The 22,917-nt window shown below is 37.9% G+C and overlaps 1 protein-coding gene across 3 annotated transcripts in view; it reads left to right on the top strand.

Annotated features, from left to right (window-relative positions):
- ZDHHC21 (zDHHC palmitoyltransferase 21) overlaps positions 1-21,281 on the top strand; it is a 36,649-nt gene extending 15,368 nt beyond the window's left edge. For 2 of the 3 annotated variants that reach the window (XM_075411158.1, XM_075411156.1), the window contains 3 exons: positions 4,812-4,928; positions 19,115-19,158; positions 19,689-21,281. In XM_075411158.1, coding sequence (XP_075267273.1) covers positions 4,812-4,928; positions 19,115-19,158; positions 19,689-19,791 — 264 coding nt within the window. In that variant the 3' untranslated portion in view covers positions 19,792-21,281. Of the gene's footprint in view, positions 1-4,811; positions 4,929-15,529; positions 15,555-19,114; positions 19,159-19,688 lie in introns of those variants that run through there. The other variant, XM_075411157.1, reaches the window with a different exon arrangement.
- The last annotated feature ends 1,636 nt before the right edge of the window (positions 21,282-22,917 follow it).

The following is a 22,917-nucleotide window of genomic DNA, read 5'->3' as shown; positions in this document are numbered from 1 at the left end:
ATGAAAACTTGTGTTCTTAAAGGGTTAAGAAAAAAATCCCCACATTAAGTATACTAAGGTAAGGATGATAACTTTAAAGCTAAGAGAGGAAGCCATTTCAATAGAGATACAATCCTTCAGCTTTAGGTCTTATAGCAGAAAATTGTTTCATAGTGGTTTTGGCTCTTGTAATTGATACACTGTCAGAAAGATGGATTTTGGTTATTGCTTCTGTTTGTCCAGCAGGAGGAGTACAATTGCTGCTAGAAATGAAGGAAATGGTAATTTCTGTATGTGAGATCCTAGCAGAAAAAAAAATACGTAATTCGAATAAAACAGCGTATGAGTTCATCTGCTAGATTTTGGTGATTGTCAGAGGCTGACTGGAATGTTCTTAGTTTTGCATCTTCATTAAAAACCAGCAAGGTCAGCAAGTCTATACCTTTTACGAAATATTCAGTCTTGTGGATAATGACATGAGAAGAATAAATACTAGCCTTCTCATGAATACTTAGTTGCTCTCTACATGGTTGTGCTGGCACAGATTGTAGACACAGCTGGTCAAGTAGGAAAAAAAAAAAAAGCTTTGGCAGTATATTTTACCTGACTCATAGAAGGCTTTTAATCTTTTCAGCAAAAGAAGTTTCGTTGATACATTCTGTTTGCTAGAAATATTGCTAGAGGGATTGTCATAGCAAAAAACACTGACATATATAAACCTAAATGCCTTTGCTCTGGTTTAGTCATATTCTGTTCCAAGTTCTGCAGTTACCCATTGTATACTACAAAAATACTGCGACTTAACGAATTTTAAAGTGTTCTGAGCTCTCTTGGTAACGGGCGGAGGAAATGTCATGTAGGAAGCATTGTGGCAAGATCAGCCTGCTCTGCCTGGGACTTGGCTTTCCCAATTCCAAATAAAAGGTGTTGGGAAATACTCATTAGACTTTGTGAGAAAGTTATTTACAGTAATATTTACTTCAATATTATGTATTAACTAATATTAATTAAAATCCTGAAATATGTGGCATCCAAAGTCCCATTTATATTGTAAAGAGAATCTAAAGGAAACTTTTTCTCTTCGGGTCATGAAATGACCTGCAGGATGTGAAAGTTTTTAAAAAAATGAAAACACACCAGTTTCCTTCTTGGTGTTCCGCAAAACCAAACTAACCCTGCTCTTCTGCTGTATAATTGTAGGGACAGCAGATGAATACTGAATTAAGTTTAGAAAGGAAGTAGATGGTCTGTAGAGAAAAGACAGAAATGGCTGAGAGGATAACATTTTGGTAGAACTTAATATATTGATAGTGTCATTTTTATGTGAAGATTGTATGGCCTTTTCTTAAAATTTGTTCGAGCCTGAAATTATTTCAGAATTATCACTTTGGATTGAACTCTGTGTAGACAATTGTTTTTGGAATCAGAGTGCTATTCCTATTTTCACTTTAAACCAAATCAGTCATGAATCAGACTCCAGAAAATTATGCATTTAGTAGACCTGAAATAGTCCTGAAGCAAAAAGTTCTTTACATAAACAGCAGTTGTTATTAATAATAAATATCTCTACAAAAGGGCTTATTAGAATGCAGCTTGTGTTCCGTGAATTAATTTTATTTTTTTCTTTTTTTAACATTAGTGAGTTTTCTCCCTTGCACCTCTCCTTCCTATTTCTTCCTGCGAAACCTATAGTCTGTATTTTTTGTTCTTCTTTTTTGAGTCCAACAGCCTGGCTTTGTTCTGTATGCTGCACTGTTTTTATGATAGCCAAGTTGATAGACTGACTTCATCACCAGGCTGGGACAGACATCCTGAGCATCTGCAACTGAGAGTAGACAAGCAGGTTAGCATGTGTTACATGAGGTATCCCTTCCCCAAGAGAAAGATGAAGTATCTTAATATATTTTGTTAGTATATTAATTTCTATGCATATCATGTTTCAGTGAAGAATCAAGATTGAATAAATGAATCTTCCATTATAAACGAAGATTTACGAAGGTTGTTTTTCACTTGTCTGTTCTGGAACAGATATGATAGTCCTGCATTGGTTCTGCTGAAAGTTCTGTACTCTGTACAGCCTGTGCTGTTTTTAAAGGAGTAGTGTATACCCTTGAAAATAGTAACCCAATACTGCAAATGGCAGGGACCTGTTAAATGTATTAATGCAGGTTTTTTGTTGTTAACAAGGTGAAAAGAAAGTTGAAGTTGGAAGCAGTGGTCGTATCTTTGATTATGATCATGAGCTGGACCCACCGTTGTTTTTGACCTCGCCTGTATGATAGCGTAAAGCTGTTAATAGCTGTTTTCCTAGTCCATGGGTGATCCCTACGATGAATGCTACCATAACAGTGTATGCTCACAGGTGAAGATGTGGCATGTGTTCTGCCATGGGTCTGAGGAAGTCTCATGTGGATCTGTCACGGAGACTGGTTTTCTGTAGAATGTTTTAGTGTTGCCTGCTAAGATATACGTGCCAGATCTCATGGTTTGTAATCCGTTCGTCAACATAATCCTGCAGGCCTATGCTTTTTTTCTTATTTTATGATAAGTGTCTATTGTACACATTTCTATCTGTTTTTATAAGCAGGCAAGAATCCCTGCAGTTTGACTGGATGGATGGAAGTAGTGGCTAAAGGGAACTTTAAAAAGCTTTAGAACAGGTGGTGGGGAGGGCACATCTGAGCTGTGTGGGAAATGCTAAGCGGAAAGACAGCCGCAGCAACCAATGTGAACTGAAGTTTGGACAGAGCAGTTAGGCTGTGATGTTGACAGAATGGAGAGGAAAGAGGGGCTACCTGAAGGGCAGTTCTCATATTGTTAAATCTGTGCCTTCGACACCTGTGCCAAGGCCACAGATGTCAGCCTAGCCCAATGTGGAAAAAAGCTGCTGTGGGGCAAAACCCTGTTGTGCCATGAGAGAGAGTTCATGCATTGGTGATGTTAGCTTATGTGTGCTTATGCTTTGTGGCTCAGTCTGTGTAGTTCTTTCTCTTAGCACAGATAGTGTGATTTTGGAGGTTATGGGTGTAGGCTGTCTCAGTACTCACACTGCACTGAGACTGGTGCAGTCCTAAATGGTGTTTGAACAAGAGGATCTGTTCAAAATACATTGAAAGAGGAACTGATTAATTTTTGACTAGTCTTGGGGGTTGATTTATTATAGTTTTGATGTTTTTTTCTAGTGGTGCTAGATCCAGACTTTATTGTTGTCACTGTTCTCTTACATTTCATTGTTTTCTGTCAAGTTGAGTTTGAATACGTTAAAACATTTCTGATATAATAAAACCACGTATCTGTGAAGATAGGAAGATGAAGTATTTTACAGCTAGTAGAATTTGTGTCTTACCTTGCTTTTCTTTAAAGCTTTGGTGGGCTGGTGGAAAGGGGAATAAAGGTTAGTATGAATGCTTTTGAGTTGATTTAGCTTCGAATTAACTCAGTAAAAAGAGTTTAAAAAAAACTGAAATGAAGCATATATTTTCTACAGCAGCAAGAAAGGCCCATAATAACAAGAGATGGCTTACCAGTTCAGAAAAGACTGGTGGGGTTTACATTTTGTTTTAGCTGTTTAACTAGTGGTTTCTGCTTGTTCATTAAAGATTTACTTTCTTCACAGCTTTAGTAGCCAGTATAAATTTTTTTCCTGGTTTTATATTTTGAACCTTCATGAAAATAATTTAAAATCAGACTTTTTTACTGAATGTAATTTTCTTTAACTATTCTCTGTTTAATTAAAACCCAGCATTCCTGAATCTAGGAATTCCTCTTCCTTGAGCCCTACTGGTCGAACGTAAAGAAGGAGAGTTCAAAACAAGTGTTTTTGTGTGGTGTTTTTTTTTTTTAATTCAGTTCACTTTTATGTTCTGGTTGTAATTTAAAGTTTACTTGAAAGGTTTTAGTAATTTCCTGCTGTGATCTGGCTTTTCTAAGTGGAAAACCAGATGTGTACATTCAAAAGACAGCCTTGAGAACATAATCGTAGCTTATAAATAAGAGAATGGGTGTGTTAAATCATTATCAAAGGGTAAGATGGGGTGTGAACTCGCAGTACATCTACAGTAACTGCCACGTACAAATGTTTTCCTGTGATAAAAATAAGGTATTTTATCCTTTGAAAAAGATCTGTAAAACTCTTACACTTTTCATATTTTCTGCTGGGTGAGAGCAGGCTTTCCAAAGCAGCTGATACAATAAATTCATACCCTCCTGTACCGTGAGGAAACCTGGTTGTGCACTCATAGCCAAAGTCACAATAATCCACTTAGGGCCAAAATTTAAAAGACAGTGGTAAGTTTATTAATAGATAGCATTACAATGAGACCAATCCAGTACAGATACTTGGATTTTGTAGGTATCATCTTCAAGAGTCAAGCTAAGAATGTGGTTACTTTTATTACAAAAGAGGTGATGTTAAAATGGAATTTGCTTTGGCTGGGAGCCGAGATATAGGAGTCTTATAAATCAGACTGTTTAACAGGATGGTTTTCTTATATTCTGGAGCTTGTGTATAGCAATCTGGCACAGCTTCAGATGGAAGATTCAGGAATAACCTATTTGAGCTCAATCTATTCCCAGACTTAAATACCTGAATGAGGTTTTTTTAACAGTCTGGCAAAAAACCACAATTGTTTACATGTATAAATAAGAGATTATTGGTTTATAATTTTAGCACATGAATGTATCAATGATTTGCACTGTAGCTCAAAAATTTATTATTTGCCTTTAGCTGCAAGTCTTTGGGAACAGCTCTTATCTAGTATTTCCACTCGGTTCAAAGACTTAAATTAATTTGTAAGTGCTAAAATCTCTCTGTTCTTTCTGTCTTGTTCTAGGATGTCTTTGTATTTAGACATGAACTTGCTCTCCTAAGAATATCTGCCTTCATGGGTCTAATAATATTAGGTGGAATAAGTGGACTCTTTTACACTCAGCTAATGGGTATTTTCACTGTAAGTATCTAATTTTAGAAGTATATGTTTGTTTTATTTTCAATAAAATTAATAAAGCAGAAAAGGCGATTGCATGTAAGGGAAGACTAGAGAATCATTTGCACTATGAGGCAGCTATTTGGTATGTGCGCTGTCAAGACTCTTGTCTCCAAGGGAAGTCTTAAGAAGCCTTCTAACAAAAAAAGTGGCTAATAATTCACCTATGAAGGCAATATCCTGATTTGTATTAGTAAAACAAAACATTTTCCTGGAATTGCACCGTGTACAAGGTGCGTGTTTGTGGGGTTTGATTTTTGTTTTTATTTTAGACACTTATGTGTCCTGGTCTCAATTATACTTTGTGACACTGAAGCCCACTGATAAATTGTGCACTCTGACAACACAGACTTCTTGTTAAGTATTTTAAGAAATATGCTTACTTTCATATCTCTTCAGTTACTGAACTGTGGAATGGAATCATGTCCAATTTACAGTCCAAATGCATATTCTGTATTTAAACGTACAAAAAAAATTCCTCTGCATGGAAAAATTTTCCAGTTAAATGAGTACAGTAATATAAAAAATATCTACAAGAAAGAAGCTTTTGTTGCTGTAACATCCTATTCTGTACATTAGAAGTTAATCACTGCAGTGAGTTCTTTAAAGTTATCTTGAGAATTCATAGAAGTGTTTGAAGTACTGAGGTGCTGAACAGAGAGAGTACATTATTTGGATCTGTACTTGTCTGAAAGGGTGTATGATCTGGCCTGCAAAAGTTTTTTTCAAAGACAATAACATACAAGACGACAGCATCTTTGTGGCTACAGCTGATTGAGATCTGCTTGACATTTAATTTTGGGATTATGAGGGTTTACACTGTACTAACCTTTGCAGGTGCATAATGGAAAACCTCCTAACTGTATTATGTAATTTCTTTGTGTGGAATAAGGGACAAAAATTACTGTATAGTTTTTCCTTCTGTTAGATAAAACAGCGATATTGCTTATTGTTTTTATTGTATTACCTTTACGTAAGTTTACTGCCTTCTGCTCTTTGTGTGACTGTAGCTATGCTGTGTATTATTTTTGCTGTCCTCCAGCTGCTCTTCCAGACTGCTTTCTGCGCTGTCAACCCCCAGGTCTACAGATTTACCTTTGTGTGCTTGATTTCTGTTCCAGGGTCTTGCTGACAGGTGCTCACCTCCCTGTTTAAATGCTGGCACACAACCTTTGTGTCTGTGCTCTAGAGTTGGGATATTTTTCTAATCCGATACTATGCCTTGCTGGGTATCTAGCTGAAGTGGTGCAGACATCTGAATTCTGCTCATCCTCACTCCCAGTAGTGGAAGAGACAGAAACTTAGGGAGCCTTAGAGATCACATGTTGACCTATGGATGTCTTTTTAGTGTCTGCCAAATGGATGTATGCGAAGGAACAAAAAGCCATGTGATTGACACTACACTAAAACAGTGAAATGATACAGAAGAAAACAAGGAACAAAACCTAAGTCTACCATTCTGTTCTGTGTGCTGCCAGAAGCTGCACTAAATTTTGACATTGGCCATTGGCATCCATTCAGATACTATTAGTATACACGAAATAAAAGCTCTCAGGCTGAACCTGGTTCTGTCATATACACCTGAAAACTGGGACATTTCTGTTCTGACACAGGCTACCAACTGTGCTGCCTCTGTGACAGGCATGGATTCCCAGTACGTTCTTTCGCCATTCTGAGCCTTAACACTGTCAGGCTGCTCCCACCACTGCAAACTCTTGTAAAGTGCTCTAAAGCCCCTTTATTCTGTCAGTTGTCCTGTGAAGTACATCGCATTGCACTTACTGAGCTGGCCACTACCCTGGAACAGATGTGGGCTAATAGCATTTTCAAGTCCAACCTCCTTTTATGTGCTCAGACTGTAATTCTGTGGATCACTGAGCTGCAGTATGCCTGGATACTCTTTTTTTCCTCTTTGGCAAACTTTGTGAAACAATCACACCACGGTAATTGTGTATATGGATGGACTATGAGAGGCAGATGCTGGAAGACAGAGATCTTTTGCATTAGGGCCTCTCACTGCACCCTACCTGCAGCAGAGGGGCTGTTGTGCTTGCCTCATCTGGGCAAGGTTTTAGGTTTGGGATTGCTGGGTTGGGAGTGCTGGGGAAGTCGAAATCCATTACTGGGATGTCCAAACTTGAATTCGTTCACACCACATGGATGCTGTTGCATTGAGTCACTGAAGAGCATAGGTCATCTAGTCCATCCCCTGCTCAAAGCATTTCCATGCCAGCAGCACAGTCATCTTACTCCTTTTCATTCCTTTCTTCATGAGTATAGAATTGGTGAGAAAAAACCAGTACAGTCATTTTGAGGAAATATGCTTGGGAACAACTAGTCAGACTTCACATGAACAAAGCCAGATCTGTTTGGTGAGGTTGTGCTTAGTCTGCAAGTTGTGTCAGGAAAACTTCCTGTACAAATGGGTTTTGATTGTCAGTGTTGTAGTGCAGGGATTTGCTTCCTCCATAAGCACTTACTAACAGCTTTGGCTAGCCAGTAGAAAAGGCAGAGGAGAGGGCAGCAGGTGAGTGAGTAGCTTCTCTGCAGGCTCCAAAAGACACGCCGAGGATGCTTAGAGTAGGGAAACAAAGAAACTGAGCACACAGCGTGGAAGATACTCAAGTCCTGCAGAAGCAGTGAAGCATGATCATGAAGAAGCAGCAATGTTCCTACTGTGTGCTGTGCTGGAGTTACTGTTGAGCATCTAACCTTTCTGTATAAACTAAGCAAATTGTATCTGAAATGAGCTCTATTTAAAATAATGAATTAATGATGAAATTAATCTCAACTCAGGTACAGATCATAACTTATTTAACAGCAGAACACAATCATTGAAGTGTAATAGTACAGACCTGAGGTTAATTTAGAGGAAACTCAAACACTTGAAGGCAAAGATATGCACAGTTAAAGCATTCATGTTCTATTAACTGCTCCATAGCTATTCTTGAGAGCATTAATTTCAGTGATAGCTGGAGCTTGCTGTCTGCAAGAGAGGTGGACAAGAACATGGGCCTTTTGAAAAAGGTGAAGCAGAGCAGCTCTTGCTTGTGCTTGTAGAGGAAAACATAATGAACTTTTTTGTAGTTCATGCTCCATGCCTGTGTTTGCAGTTTAACATCAAGCCAAGGTTAGTTCCACAGCTCCTGGTTAAAAGTTATTTTTCCATAATAGAGGCAATCAGCATTGCAGCTCTGTGATCTGAACTTTGACTGACAGATACTGTTGCTAAATGAGTGTATCAAATTCAGGTTTGTTGGGGTTTAACATTACCTATATTTCAAATGCTGCTAAAATTGTATTTTTGGAAAGAAACTCAAGATTAATTTGGCCCTTTTGTAGCAAAACTTCCTGATTTTCCATAAGTTATACTTGCTTTGACTGTCATTATATAGTTTTCCAGAAACCAAGCCAATAGTTTGTTTTGTCTAAGTAATACAAAGCTAAGGCTGACTTTTCCCATTGGACAAGAAGATTAAAAAAATCCCCAGTTCCCTGTCTTGCAGTATCTTCTACATATACAGAATGTGCGCTGCTTATTGTCCGTCTCGCAGAAGCAATGTGGGATAATGAAACCACAGAGCTGTCCATCCTCCTTTAGCGTGATCAGTAATAAGGAACCAGGACCCTGAAATGGCAGCTTCGTGCTTCATCTTTGATGGTTGATTTCCACAATTGATGGCTCTGCTTAAATGTAAATGGTGGGAATGTCGTGTGATATGTGCCCTAGGTCAGAGCACTCATGCTGAGTCTTCATATTTACAGAAGTTTATCCTTTTGCCACTGGAGCAAGATAGATAAAGTTGAATGTACAGAATAAATTTGTATTAAGTGACCTTTGCATACAGTGTTTTTCTAAGCAGAGTTGCTCTTTACTAGAACTGAGCTAAGTGGTAGTTTGACAAGCCACAACAACTAGCAGAAGTTTTTCGTAGGTTTTTGAGGGGAAGTACTGGCATTTTTTCCCTCTCTCATAATTTTTTTCAGAAGTCAAACAGTGTTGTCCAGCTGAATATGTAGTGGAAAGGCTGTATCTGATACATTCCTTCATGTTTTCCTGGAACAGGGCAGAAACTAAAACAGGAAAGCAAAGAAGCACGTTATGAAGTGCAGATGAAATATTCTGCTGTGTGTTCTGGCAATTCAGTGGTGGTGTGTAGTTGACTGATCTTCTGTCTTATCATTGCATAACTCTTCATTGGTTGTAACCGGAGATCCATTATGTAAAAGTTCGTGAAGAAAAAATGCTTGTAATCTGCTGTTACCCTGTTTCATGTGTGTTCAGCAGATACCAAGATACTTGGAAAAAAACGTGCTTGCTGGTAAAAATGAAAACTTTGTAACTTGTGTGCTCAAATTTGGCTCTTAGAGAATGTTCTTAAGGCTGTACTGCTTGAGAAGGTGATTAATAGGCCAAGTTACCTAACGTGCAGTAATTTCTCTAAGTAGGTTTGCCACCTCTCTTACTGTGGTATCACTGTTAGGGTCTCACTAGCACAAGGCTATTCATGTCTTATCAGGAGGTTCAGGAAGCCAAAGAGCAAGGGAGGTGACTTCCTACAATGAGAGGAGAACAGCTGGTTGGCAAAAACTGTCCTTAGAGGAACTATTGACATGAATTCTTCTGGTGAGGAGGGGAGCAGCTGAGGTGGCCTCTGTATATGGGATTAGTGCTTTCTCCCCAGGAACTAGCATATGTGAAACTTCTAGCAGAAGAGGCACATAGCTCTTTTCATCCTGCTTCTCCAGTTGCTTTCCTCAAGCTCTGTTTGCCTTTACTGTCATCATCATCATCATGAATTTTAACTCTTCTTCCAGCATGTACCTGAGATCGCTTTTGGGGAACTTCTATTTGGATACTTTGGCAATAGAGGTATCCAAGTTCTCTCTAAAAAGTTTTCTCTAATTCAGAAGTCTCTGAAATAAGGTGAAATGTTAGATCCTAATTTAGCAATTCTAGGATCCTAAGAAGATACTACTCTTAATATTTCAGCATAAAATTTAGTCTTCTTACTTACAATTTTCATGTTTCTAGAGAACTGGGTGGAAGAAACCAGTTCCACCCATAACGAAGCACTCTCTGATGTAATTTCCAAAATGATCATGCATTTATATTGAAGGGCTGCTTATTGTCCATGCTTGGTGCTTGCTTTTACAGTCATCAGTTTCCTGTGCAAATTTGAATTTTATGTTCCTTAAGTGTAAATGAGCCTGTATTCTTATATTCCCAGTCAGCATGATGTTTTTTAATGACTTTGTTTCAGAAGTAAAAAGCAAGCTTAGCATAAAACAGTAAGTTAAAAAAAAAAATCTTGTCATTTGCAAAAATTAGAAAAACTAATGTTCTCCTACTGAGAATAACTTTTTTTTATTTTTGAATTATTGATATCCCTTACTTGAGACTACTGCTAGCTGCTTGTACTCCTGCAAGTAATTATTCCTCTTTTACCTCAACCTCTACAGGATTAGAAGATAGCTCTATGTAGAAAGTATAGAAAGTATAGAAACTTTTAAACTCCATGAAGGTATAGAGGTGTTTTTTTTATTTGGTGGTTTGTCATAAACAGTAAAAATACTGTTTATAGATACATTGTCATTTTGCTTGAGAGAGTTCCATTTCAGAAAACTTTTAAATTTTCCACAAAAAACATCCAAAACATACAATGTCTTGTGCAACGACTGCCTATACCTGTTAATGACACTGTATTACAATGGCAAATGCAAAGTTTACCTAGAAAAGAATATTTTCCACTTAACCTAGAACAAATTTGTGAGGAGCACATATCTCAGTTACTCAATTTTATTTCCAATTACTTTTTTTCTGTAGTTATCCTCATATCAGATAATGAAATTTAATTGGAAGCTGTCAAATGGTATCCAGAAACTTGCTTGCTTTCACAAGACATATTTTCTTGACGTCTTTTTAAGAAGCCCTCTCTCATTTGATATTTTTATATGTAACAGCCACTTGTTTTCCTGAAAAATGCCTAACTAGCCTATATATTAGTTTATTCATGGGAAAAGGCATACATTCATCTAGGGAAAAAAAAAAAGGCTCTTTTATCAACTACAGATGGCTTCTGATTTTGATTGTAGGAGGTAAAGAGCTGCAATTCAGGCTCTTTTAAAAATGTGCAACTGTCAGGATGCTTATGTGTATATTAGTACAAGCTAGCCCTGGCATTTGCATTTCTCTTGCTCGTGTTCCATTTTTGCTTTAAGAAAACACTTCTGTATGTCTTTCACATCACTTCAACAGCTAAATGATGTTTAAAAACACTTTTTCTGTTTATACAGTAAGAGTCTGACATCAGTAATGTTTGATCTACAAGGCATTACTGTTGAAGTAATAAATAATGTAGCATGCGTTTTTAAACAATGGCTTGTCTGATTATTTTGATATTTGTTCATATCTAGTGAAATTTTAAATTGCACTAGACACTAGTAAGAAATATTCAATTTGCTGACGTTTTTTAAGGCTGGTGCCTGTTGCATAAGTGAGGTTTTCTTCCTCTCAAGGCCTGTGTTCTTTATTTTGTTGGCTGCCACCTGTCCGAGGCAGTCAGCAACTTCTTTCTCTGTACAAAAGGAAAATCCTGTCTTCCCATGGATGGTGGAAGGTAACAGGATAATCAGTTCAGCAGTGATCCTCTGATGTCAATGTGGGAGCCCTGTAAAAGCGGATTATCTGTGACCCAGATAAAATAATTAGAAATTACTTGGACACTTACAAATAACTGATCTACTAATCTCATTTCCAAAGTTAAAAAAGGCCTGTCTCTCAGCGTAACACTACCAGATGTTTCAGTTAAACAGCATCCTTTGCAGAGACTAATCTGAACCCTAATTTTAAAGGATTACCTTTGATTGTTTTTTATTTCAAACACTAAACAGTTTGTGTAGTCATTTTTCCATATGTTCAAACCAAGTATTTATATACAATCGAATTGTTATTCATTTTTCCATTATAGTTCTATCAAATATGATTTTATGTTATTTTTTGTATGTTAGCGTTGCAGGCAAAAAGTTTTTATTAAAATTATATAGAAATTAACTTGTTTCTGTGGGGCAGAACTACCTAATGGATGGGCTTTTATAAATTTAATAGATACCGTGTGGTCTTTGTGCAAGTTAGTTGGATGTATTATCATAAACTAAGTGGACAGTGACTTTATTAATTTATTAATTTAATTAATGCTACTGGGGTGTCTTGTTAATTAACTGTTTGAATGGTGTACAGTGATATGCCAATATCCTGATGCATCAATACTGTGTGAATGTGATAGAGAGAAATTTCCCTTTATTTGATTTGGGGAGGAGGGAAGGGAAAACAGTTTAACAGCTGGTGTTCAGCAGTCTGTCTGGTGCAGAATATGATGCCTACCACATAAATTTTTCCCCTTAGAAGCATTTTTAAGTGTTTATATTTGTTAAATGATAAGTTTTGTTATTGTTGCAGTGTTTCTCCTTTTCACCTTCAAGTAGCAAATGTATTTTACTAGCTATTTTTTGTTGTTCTTGTAGACAGATCCATCTCCACATGAATGTCTAATTCATATATTTTAACTATTTTGCTTACTGTAACTGATACAGTGAGCATGTTGTAAGGAACATTACTTATTTTGCACAGGGCTTCTTTTCTTCTCAAAAGGACAAAAACTTCCTTTTAAAGAAATCGGAAAAAGGTGGAAATTGTGCAAATGAATTTTGTGTTATATTTGTCCCAAAGGAGTGTTTTCAAGCAGTTAATTTTCTTTAGGACTATAGTTAATTTAATAGTGCAATGCAAAAATTATATGCAAACAATAAAAATGCCAGTGAAAAATTTAAAATGCTTTGTGTATTTGGCAAGTCAGATAAAATTTTATGAAGGTTGAAATGCAAACTAATGAAAATGTAACTGCAGTTAATCTATTAGTAAAGCCAAAGGCTTTGCATATTTCATAGTGCCGTTTTAATATACGGAGTGCACAAGTGATCTAGTGATGCTACAATGTTTATGTTTTTGAAAATACGTATTTTGTCTTTAAAAATAAGTGTCTTATAATTAAAAATATTTGTATTCATATCTTTAATCAGATAATCTATTAAATACTGTTTTGATTAGTAAAATACTAAGGGCTTTTCCTGTTTTTTCAAACATGGCAGAAATGTAATCAAGGAACTATTAATCCTCATAATTAAGTTAAGCACAGAAGAAATTAGGATTGGAATGGGAAATTAGGATTCCCAGGCAAACGTGTTCCTTACTTGGCTATAATGAGTGTAAGATATAAAGTAATTGTAGAGGGAGAGCAAAAGGTATATAAACCGAAATAGTAATTTGAAATTAGAGATGTACCAGAGGATAAGTCCATGGTAACGTTGTCTGTCTGTATCTTCCCCATTATTCTTATCCCTTCTCCTTTTCCTGTGTCTACCTTTAATCCACCTATAGGTAAATCTCCTATTAGAAGACTGCATAAAATCCTATAAATTAAATTGTCAGGAATTAGTGATGTCCTGGTCTTTGAATGGGATTTTGTTAACTGTGTAAAGTCTTTTGTATCTTCACCTTATTTTTCTCAAATACACTAGCAACTGGTTTAACATTTTTAATGAATGTATCCTGACAGTCTTAAACATGTATTTACCATAAAAATAAAATTTTAGTTAATTTAAAAAAAGTCTTTCGTGGGCTATTTGAAATGCACGAATAAATTCAAGTGTAAGACACACTAAGTGGCAAAAGATCTCATCTGTTTTATTCAGGTCACTACATGTTTTTAGGTAAAGTGGGAATACTTTTATTGAAATTAATTATTTACAATATTATTAAGGAAAAAGGGAATTTAGAAAATTTAGTTAAAGAGATTTTATACTGTGCAGAGACTAAAAAATACTATGCCAAAAACATCCCCTGTTCATCACTCAGGGAAGAAGTCCTTTTACAACTCAGTTATTTTTTTAGATATTAAGTACTTTTAACCAATTGAAAATAAGTAACTATAATAATGATGTTTGAGGGTTCTGGAGGCTGAGTACATTTTGTTTAAATGTTGCTTGTCGGATTTCCACATCAGACAATTAAAATGGCTTCTCTGTGAGGAAGGTCAACAGCCATCCTTCCTGAGCATTTTTTAATTATCATTTTTGTCTTAAGAAGGTATTGGTAAGTATCAGTAAAAATAATACATTCTGTCATGTGTCTTGCTGTCATGCAGCTATGTGCACCTAACACACCAGGCAGTTTGAGGAAAAGAGATGTATTTATATCATCATCTTTGTAGATGTGTTCCTAATTTGTTATCAGATGTTTTCTTTTCATTACATCATTTTCTAATGTCTGGCAAATACATTGGAAATCTGTTCAAATAAATTCATCAGAGCATAGAGAAGCGTAGGCGTTATTCCCTCTATATAACATAGTGTAGCTTAATTTTTCATTTTGCACAAAATTCTCTAATTTAGGGATTTAAAGTTAAAACTGAAATAGTAATTTTCAGGCTGAACCTAATTGTAATTGATAAAATTAATCATGTTATTTTATATGAGAAGTCTAGATTAAGAAAATAATGCTAAAAAGTGGCTAAATGTTAACCCAAAATGTAATCGGTGCCAAAAAAGGAAAATTTCTGAAATACGAAGTATTCTTTCTATGAGATGTCCAGTACTTTGTGGTCTTCAGTTGCTTACCTGTCATTTACGTACAGAGAATGAAAGGATGTGAGGTAGAAAGAATGAAAAACTGTATTGTTCAGATAAAGAATGTGTTGCCTTGCGCTTTCAGATAACAGCAATGCCTGCAAATCTAGGAAGGCTTGCAGGTGTTTGTTTTTCCTCTTTCTGCTTTATCATACTTTCCTGCTGATTCTTATATACTCAGTATTTGAAAATACTATGTTAAGAAAGTGTGGCATAATGCTTACTTACATTCTCCTGTTGTAAGTATTCAATAGATCTGTGTTGATGACACATCACTTTAAACAAACACAGAAAAAAAACTGAAGCAGAGATTGTGGCTGCGTGCTTTGGAGTTAGTCCTGTGAGTTACAAATTACAGCTTCTCCTTTGGAAAACATGAATCAGTCAGAGGAAAATATTCTTTCCATATGCTTCTTGCATGATAAATTAGTTCATGATGAATCCCATCCCATAGCACAGTTTGTTAAACAGTGCATGTGATCTTCTTAAAAGAACTGTTTTTTCAGGCAGTTGGTTGTGCTCATTAAAAACACAGATGTGAAAGATGTATTCCTCTTAGTGGCTAACACAGGTGCGTTCATTTGCAAATGAATCTTAGCTGGTCTGCACAATTCAGTCAGTGCTCTTAGATTTGTCTTCTCGATTCCTCTTGTAACAGTCTTAGCTGTGGCAGTCGCTTACTTCACTTAAGAGCAGACAAGCTGCTCTTGCATACTTGTATGAAGTCCTCAAAGCAAAAAAACACTCCTTATCCCCTCACCAGAATCTGAGCCCTTTGCCTTTTTCCTCTTGTTTTAAGGTGATCGGTTCTTAAGGATTGCTGTGTTTATTTCATCTAATTTCTTTTGCCTTTCTCACTAAGGTACAATTTTTTTTCCTAGTTGCTTTAAGATGCTGATTAGTGGGTACGTATCTCTGAATAACCAGGTGCAGGAATAATACTGGTTTCCAGTCTAGATGATGACTTTGGGGGTCCAGATGATCCATTGTGTGATATTAATCAGTTGTGTCTGTATGCAATTGTAAATTTTACGGGATTTTTGGAGACAGAGATTACTAGGAGTCAATAGATACGCCATGTTTGCTCATACCTAGTCATTTTCAACTTCTGGATAAGTTCCAATTCTCCAAAAGATTTTAACATCAGCATTAGCTGTGAGTCTGTGAAGAAAAAAAATCCTAGCAGAGTTGTGTTTGTATTAATAGTAATCCCAGCTGATAGTAGATGCAGACAGCCAAAGCCTCTTAGGCTGAACACAGTAATACTAATGTTGTGGCAAAACCTCGGTATATATCAAATGTGTAATTAAGACAGATGATATTCTGGCTGAAAGCCATTTGTGAGATGTGTTAACGAACAGAACACCTTATCATTCAGAAGAATAGTGGCTATTGTGGTCCTCCTATCTCTGAAAGAAGAAAAATTCACCTGTCTGAGAAGAAAGCCTTAAATAATAAGCCAAAGCTCAACTGCGGCCTTCTCCCTTTCCTCCTCTCCTGTCTCCAGAGGGGCTACCGAATTTCCTGGGGTGCTGTGAATTTTCATGTGAAAAGGTAAATTGGTTCACTCTCAAATGAAAGTACATTTCAAATAAGCCCAGCTGTTTGGCAGCCATGCTGGGGGAGGGAAGGGAAGCTGTGGGGGGAATTTGGTGTCTTAAGTGCAGTCACCAGCAGTTGTTAAGGAGCTGAACTTCAGAGAGAGATGTTTCCTCCCATTCCGTCCAGCCCTAGTTCACAGCTTTTAGAATGCAGCTATAAAGTTTTTTTAATTCTGAAAAAGTGTCCTAAAAGCAAAGGATTCACTGCTTAATCCTAATTCATTTACTAATAAAGCAAAAGTATTCTAAAGTAGATGTTGGAATTTTAATGGAAGAAGGAAGGAAAGGAGGGAGGTTTTCCTTCGACTTCCTATCCAACTAAAATCCTTAGCATGTTTTAAAGGTGTGGAAGCTTGACAGTCTTTTCTTGCAGTCATCTTCTGCAGTTCCTGTTTTGGTGCTTTCACTTAGTTCATTAATTTAGTGGGTTGCATTTTTGAGGGAAGCAGACCCTGATGAGCATCTTTCAGGTCTTGATGACATGCCATGATAACAATCAAAAAGAAATACAATCCCCAGTTCCCAGCCTGGGAATTCCTCCAAAAATCTCAAATACAGGAACAGTACAAATATATTAATGAATGAATAATGGGGAAAAACATAGCAAAACCAACATATTTAAGGTATTATTTTGTTAAGTTACTTCTGCACCCAAAGCTGTTTTAAGGCTCCTTTTGTTAAATGATAGTGTAAATCTTTGATAGCTAGAAATCAATTGTAGTCTGGGCTAGCATGTTACTTTTGTACAAAAAACCATTAACAGTCATTGCTTTCAAACATACCAATATTATTTTGTACTATCAAGTAGACAGTTTTGAGTTGACCAGAGGACAATTCTAGAGCTGAGATATTTTTGCAGTTATGGAATGAGCTACAGCATCTCCCAAAAATGCTGTTGCAACCTCACTGAATGTCAAGGCAGTAATACCTGTGTTTATTTAGTCCTTTTTACTCAGAAAGCTGAGTGCCATTTTCTGTGGTCAGAAAAAGTGGCGTTTGTTCTGACAAGAGCCAGACAAAAAGCCCGCCTGAGGAAGCAGAATGTCCCTTGGCTGAGCGGTCAGGTCCTGCCCCAACAAGGAGAACGTCTTTGTGTCTTGTGATGCTTTCCTGGCACTCACACAGGTGAGGGGGAATACGCCAGACAGGACCATAAGGCGGAGAGGAGAGGCAGTTCACCTGTGGGAATCGAAACATATCGAACACAGACAGTATTCACAGTCTGCTGCCTCCAGTCCTGTCCTCTCTCACTGTAGAGTGGTTGTTCAAATCCACCTAACGGTGCGCCCGGAGTGGTGTATGCGGTCTGGCTGTGGGCAATGCCTTCCCTGCACAAACAGGGAAGAACCTGCGTGTCCTGGTGGATTGGCGTCAGAAGAGGGGACTTCTGTCCTTTGCCATGGTGTATCTGGAATTCAGCGGGGTAGGTCGTGGGCAGAATTAAGATTTTTGCCATTTAGTATGTGGTAAGGGGTCCTGTTCAAAAACTCACCAGAGCTGGGAAGCGGATTGAGGAGGAGAAGATTTCACAAGGGGAGCTGGGGCCAGCCATGTCTGGTGAAGCGGAGAAACAGCTTCCTGTACGTTATTCCCCACTCACATTTTGCCCTTCCCCTTCAAAGCTTCACGAAAGATGGTGGCAGAATCCCAGCAGTGCCTGCACAGAACTGGATGCAGTGGTGGCAGGAACAATCAAAGAACACGATACGGTTTTATTACTAGGTAGTGTTTCCAGATGACAATGATGTTGCAGCCAAATTAAGCCACAGCCCTTGTGTCTCTGAGTGGCTGGGACGACAGAGGCTTGCTCTCGGTTTCACTCAAACGCTGGTGTAACCTGACAGGTGCATTATGTGCCTGCCTAAACCAGTGAACAGTAAAGGGAAATAGCAAGCTGCCATGAAAAGGAGATGCAACCATGAGAAATATTTCAGTTGTTGTATTTGGGACCTCGTGAGTGATTTGGGGACATAATGACCTATGAATGTGCACTGAAACCACTAATACTGCTGGGGTGATACTGCCTTAAAAAGCAAGCTTTTTTATTAAATATGTAGTGTGAAAGTGAGAAAAAAGTAGTATTGTCGGTAGTTTTTGAAGTTTCATTTGGGGATGATCTAAGCTTAAATTGATTTGTTAATTATAAAATTTTGTGACATTAAATTAATCATGTTCAGAAAAGTAGAATATGAATTTAATGTACTGTTAGCTGCAGGGGTGCCTTCACTCTACACATTATTTAGTTTTTGTTACATTTTAAGAGAATAATTTTTATATTTGGTGTTTACCTGTAGAGACAATGGAAACTGACAGTATATTCCTGGTGGTCCTGCTTGCATTGTAATACTCATGAAGATAACTATTTTAAAACTTCTGAATAGATCCTGCTTTTCAAATACTGCATCTGTTAATGGTTGCATTTTACTAAATTTGCCTGTGGTTATCTCAGCGGACTACTCCAAATCTGGAATGGGTGCTTGTAAGAAGTATGGCAAGAGTGTACCTTACACATATTATTTCTAAATGTTCCATGCATTAATTGTAATATCTGAATTAATTTTAGCTGTAATAATGCTGTAAGGGTTTTTTTGACATTCTGTGGTATGTGCTATCATAGTAAAGCTACACAGTATAATTTCACATCATGCTTGTAAAAAACATTTAACAGAGTAAGTTCATTTGTGCGTATAATCTCACAGCTGTTTAAAACTAATACGGTGTATGAGTAATGTGTAACCTAGTAGACTAATGCCAAAGCAGTGTATGCTAGGAATTGATTCCCTGCTTTATTTAGTTGCTTTCATAATGACCTGTGAACAGTTAGGGATGTAATGAAATACTTTTTCATTGTGTTTTCTTCAACAGGACACTACAAGTATAGAAAAAATGTCAAACTGTTGTGAAGACATGTAAGTGCTGTAAAATTTCTACATTTATTTGCTGAAAAGCTAAAGGAGAAGCTGCTTTTTTTAGCTGTGTGAGAGAGAAAAGGAACTGAAGGCACTGTTAGGATTATTTTGCATGCTGCTGTGCCTTATACTTCCTATCTCTAGCAGCAGCTCACTAATCTTTTAATATTGGTTGTACACAAAGTAGCCTCGCATCATTCCCATTGCTTCCAAAGCCAGTAGAACTATACTTTCTTTCAAAAGTACAGATCAAAAGACACTTTCTGCTGTGTCTTGACATACAGTTCATTGATTGTGAGGTTCTCCTCTGCTTCAAAAGTTGCCTTCAGTTGATTGACGACACAGATAGTTTCTGTTCTCCAAAGTTAAGGCTCAGCTGCGTGCCGTAATGAAAGAAAAGCTGTATTTGTGACGCTGGGACACAATTCATCAGAGTCCAGTAATGGATCCCCAGCCAACCTGCATTGTTCTGGCTGACTGAAGTGCACCGTGGGCGTGCTATCTTTCACTAATAATGCTGTCTTCTGTAGATCGAGGCCCCGAAAGCCGTGGCAGCAGACCTTCTCAGAAGTTTTTGGCACTCGCTGGAAGATCCTGTGGTTTATTCCTTTCAGGCAGAGGCAACCACTGTGAGTTCCCTACCACTTTGCCAGTCACGTCTGAACAGATGGATGGTGGGCACAGATGGGTCCTCCATGCTGGAAGTGCGTTACAGGTTTTATGATAATAGGACTATGACAGTCTTCAAGTCAATTAAAATCCACCCACCAATCGCAGGCATCACAGTGTGCCCCAGGCTTTATTTTAATAGTGGTCTTCATTCTGTTCTGAGATTAATACAAGTTGTATGTTTAACTTTAGGCATATTTACTTTCAAATTAGCTTTCCAAAGGGATTTTGTTCATCTTTGAGGTTAGTACCAAAACCAAATGACTGGAATGCAGTCTTACTCTATTATGCTTGATACTGGCTCTTTTGATTTTTTTTTTTTTTTTTTTTTTTTGGTAGGAAACACTGAAGTTTACACTGATTGTTAACTTTCCCACTAAGTGTCTTATTCTGCCTGAACTATTTTTTTAGTGTTTTTCCCAGTAGGTCTGTCTAGATCATATAGTCCTTTTTTTTTGCTACATGTGTTTAAAATTCCCTGATACTGCCATTTATTTTTGAAATGTTATAGTAATCCTGCAGCACTGTGCTATAAAAGGTAGCATTTAAAACTGAGGCAGACTTCTTCCTAAACCTTTCTCAGAGAGGTTTTTATAAATACACACAAATGTATGTGTTTATATAGAGAGATCTTACGTCTTACAGTTATCTTTCTGCATAGATATGATCTTAGCGAAAACCATGTCTTTGTGTCAAGAAAAGCGATAAAATGTTCCAGGGTAACATATGCAGACAGAAAGCATGTTTTCCCTATATCCCAAGGACTTCTTTGCAATAATTCAACAAAGAAGTTGTATGGTGCAAATACTAGAATGCTTACTTTTTGAAAATACAGATTTAATAAGTTAACATAAATATACCATAAAGAAGAGTATATTGTCAATAAAGTTACAAATTTTATATTTACTTTTGTTTAGTCATGAGTAGCTGGAATTTGTCTAAGTGTTTGTATATGAGAAATATATGTGAAAATATTTTAAAATATTTATACAGAAATAAAGATATTTGCTACTAACATGTATAGTAAAGTACATTATGATTTAATAGGGTACTACATTGATTTACAGTAGCTTGTTGTGGACCCTTTAAGTACGGAAGTAGTTAACCAAAGAAAGCATCCTTAAGATTACACATGGTAAAATGATGATGGTTACCAAAGTACTGGCTCAGATGTGCTTTATCTGGGAAAATAGTTTATTGTAACCCTCAGTACCTACACAAATATCAGCGGGAGAGGTTTGTGATTTTTGAAAGTTCTGTGAATGTTTATGAGAAGTTCAGTTTTGTCGTTTTCATTTGTGCTGCTTCCTGCGTTTGTTGTCCAGTCTAAGAGGACTAGGATCCACCTGAGACGACATCTGTGCAGCGGGAAAACAAAAGGTGCAAGATCAGGGTGGAATAATATAGGTGGGCTGTGTCTGGAGAGAGTAACTGTTTGTGAATGGCGTGGAAAGATGGGCTAGATTTTGCCATGAGAGGTGTTCATAGTGAATTTCTAGATCCTCTCTTTCAAAATCTGAACACCGTCACTGCCACTGCTGGGTGTCCCTTTACTGAATTAACAGATTTTGGTGAGCCGCTTGAAGTTATAAACGGTGCATCTTAAAAATCACTTGAATTTTAAACTTCTGTGAACTCCCAACATTCGAACCAACTTTCCTTTTAAACCAACTTTCCTTTTAAAAATAGACGCGATACTTTCTTCCTTTAGATTTTAAGCCTAACGCTAACCCATTTTTTTCACGGCCTTTCACAAAAGGAAGCCTGAGGGAAGCGGCGGAGAGGCTGTGAAGCGAACACAGAGTGTGTGTGTACGTTAGGAAGTAACGGCAGCGCGCTCTCTCCTTTGAAGGAATTCCACTGCTGGAGTCTCCGTGAAAGACGCGGGGGGGGGTGACGGCAGCCCTGGCTCTTTGACGTGGCCGCGGCTTCCCCGTTCCCTCCGGCCCCTCAGCTCCCCTGGCTGGCAGGCCGCGCTCTCCACGCGCCCTCTCCCGGCCGCCTCGCGCAGCGCGGGGGGGCGGGCGGCGGGAGGCTCGGGCCCGGCCCACCCGCGGCCGTGGGGCCCGCGGGTCCTAGCACGGAGCGCGGTTGCTCAGAGGTCCCCGTGTTGTCGGATTTTTTTGGCAGATGCGTTTTTTCCTCAGCCTCCCCTGGGGCCGTAGCGCTGGGAACCGATGTGTGATGTGGCGAAGGCGGCCGTTTTGGTTCTGATCCTGTTTCCGAGTCTGTGGAGGAGAGCAGGGAGAATCTGGTGAGGCGCAGATGCTAGGAAGCGCTGAGCTTTATTCCCAGAGTGACGGGCCCATATAAGTGTGACAGTGATAAAAACTGTCTTTAAAATTTTAGCCTGTGACCCTATTGTGTTATTAGTTTGTTAGAGTAACATTTACAAAACTCATTCTCAGAGAGGGTTGTTCCAGCAGGACAAGACTAGGTAGACTTTTATGATCTGATCTGAAATCCTTTAAACCTTGAAATCCGGTGAACCTTTACTTTGAAATCCCACTTCTTCCCTACCGGCTCTCCTTCATCATTTTTTGTTTTAGTAGAAACTGCGTTCTGAAGACTGGCTGGTGCTTGTCATAGCTATTCATTTAAAGAATCTTACAGACAGCAGTAATGAGTTTCATCCTAATATAACATGAGAACTACACATGTTTTATTGAGCGCAGTGGATATTACCTGTGAACTTAACAATATTTGGTCTCTTGGGCAGTACAAATAGAAGTTAAAGCACTAATGAAAAACAACCTGAAAACACTGGAAAATACCTGGTTTATCTGGAGTATGGGGTAGCTCCTGGCAGGACTGAACAATGCTGCCTTGCAGTCTTCTCACAGTATCAGAGATCAGAGTTTTCATCTGAAAAATCTTGATGTCTAAGATAAAAGATTGTGCATTACCAGCCTATTCTCTGATCTGTTGGATTGAAGGACAGGTTTCGTCGAACAGCTGGTAGAGTAGTTGAGATGCGCAGTCATTTTCAGTCTTGAGGAGGATTCACGAGTAAGAAACTGTCTAGGAAGCGACTGGTAGGATAGGTTTTGAACTAGGCAGCTTCCTCCTTGTTTTGAATCTAAAGTGGGC

Source organism: Opisthocomus hoazin, chromosome Z, assembly GCF_030867145.1.
Source record: "Opisthocomus hoazin isolate bOpiHoa1 chromosome Z, bOpiHoa1.hap1, whole genome shotgun sequence".
In the NCBI taxonomy this organism is placed as follows: Eukaryota; Metazoa; Chordata; class Aves; order Opisthocomiformes; family Opisthocomidae; genus Opisthocomus; species Opisthocomus hoazin.
This window is presented reverse-complemented; position numbering and strand designations above follow the sequence as displayed.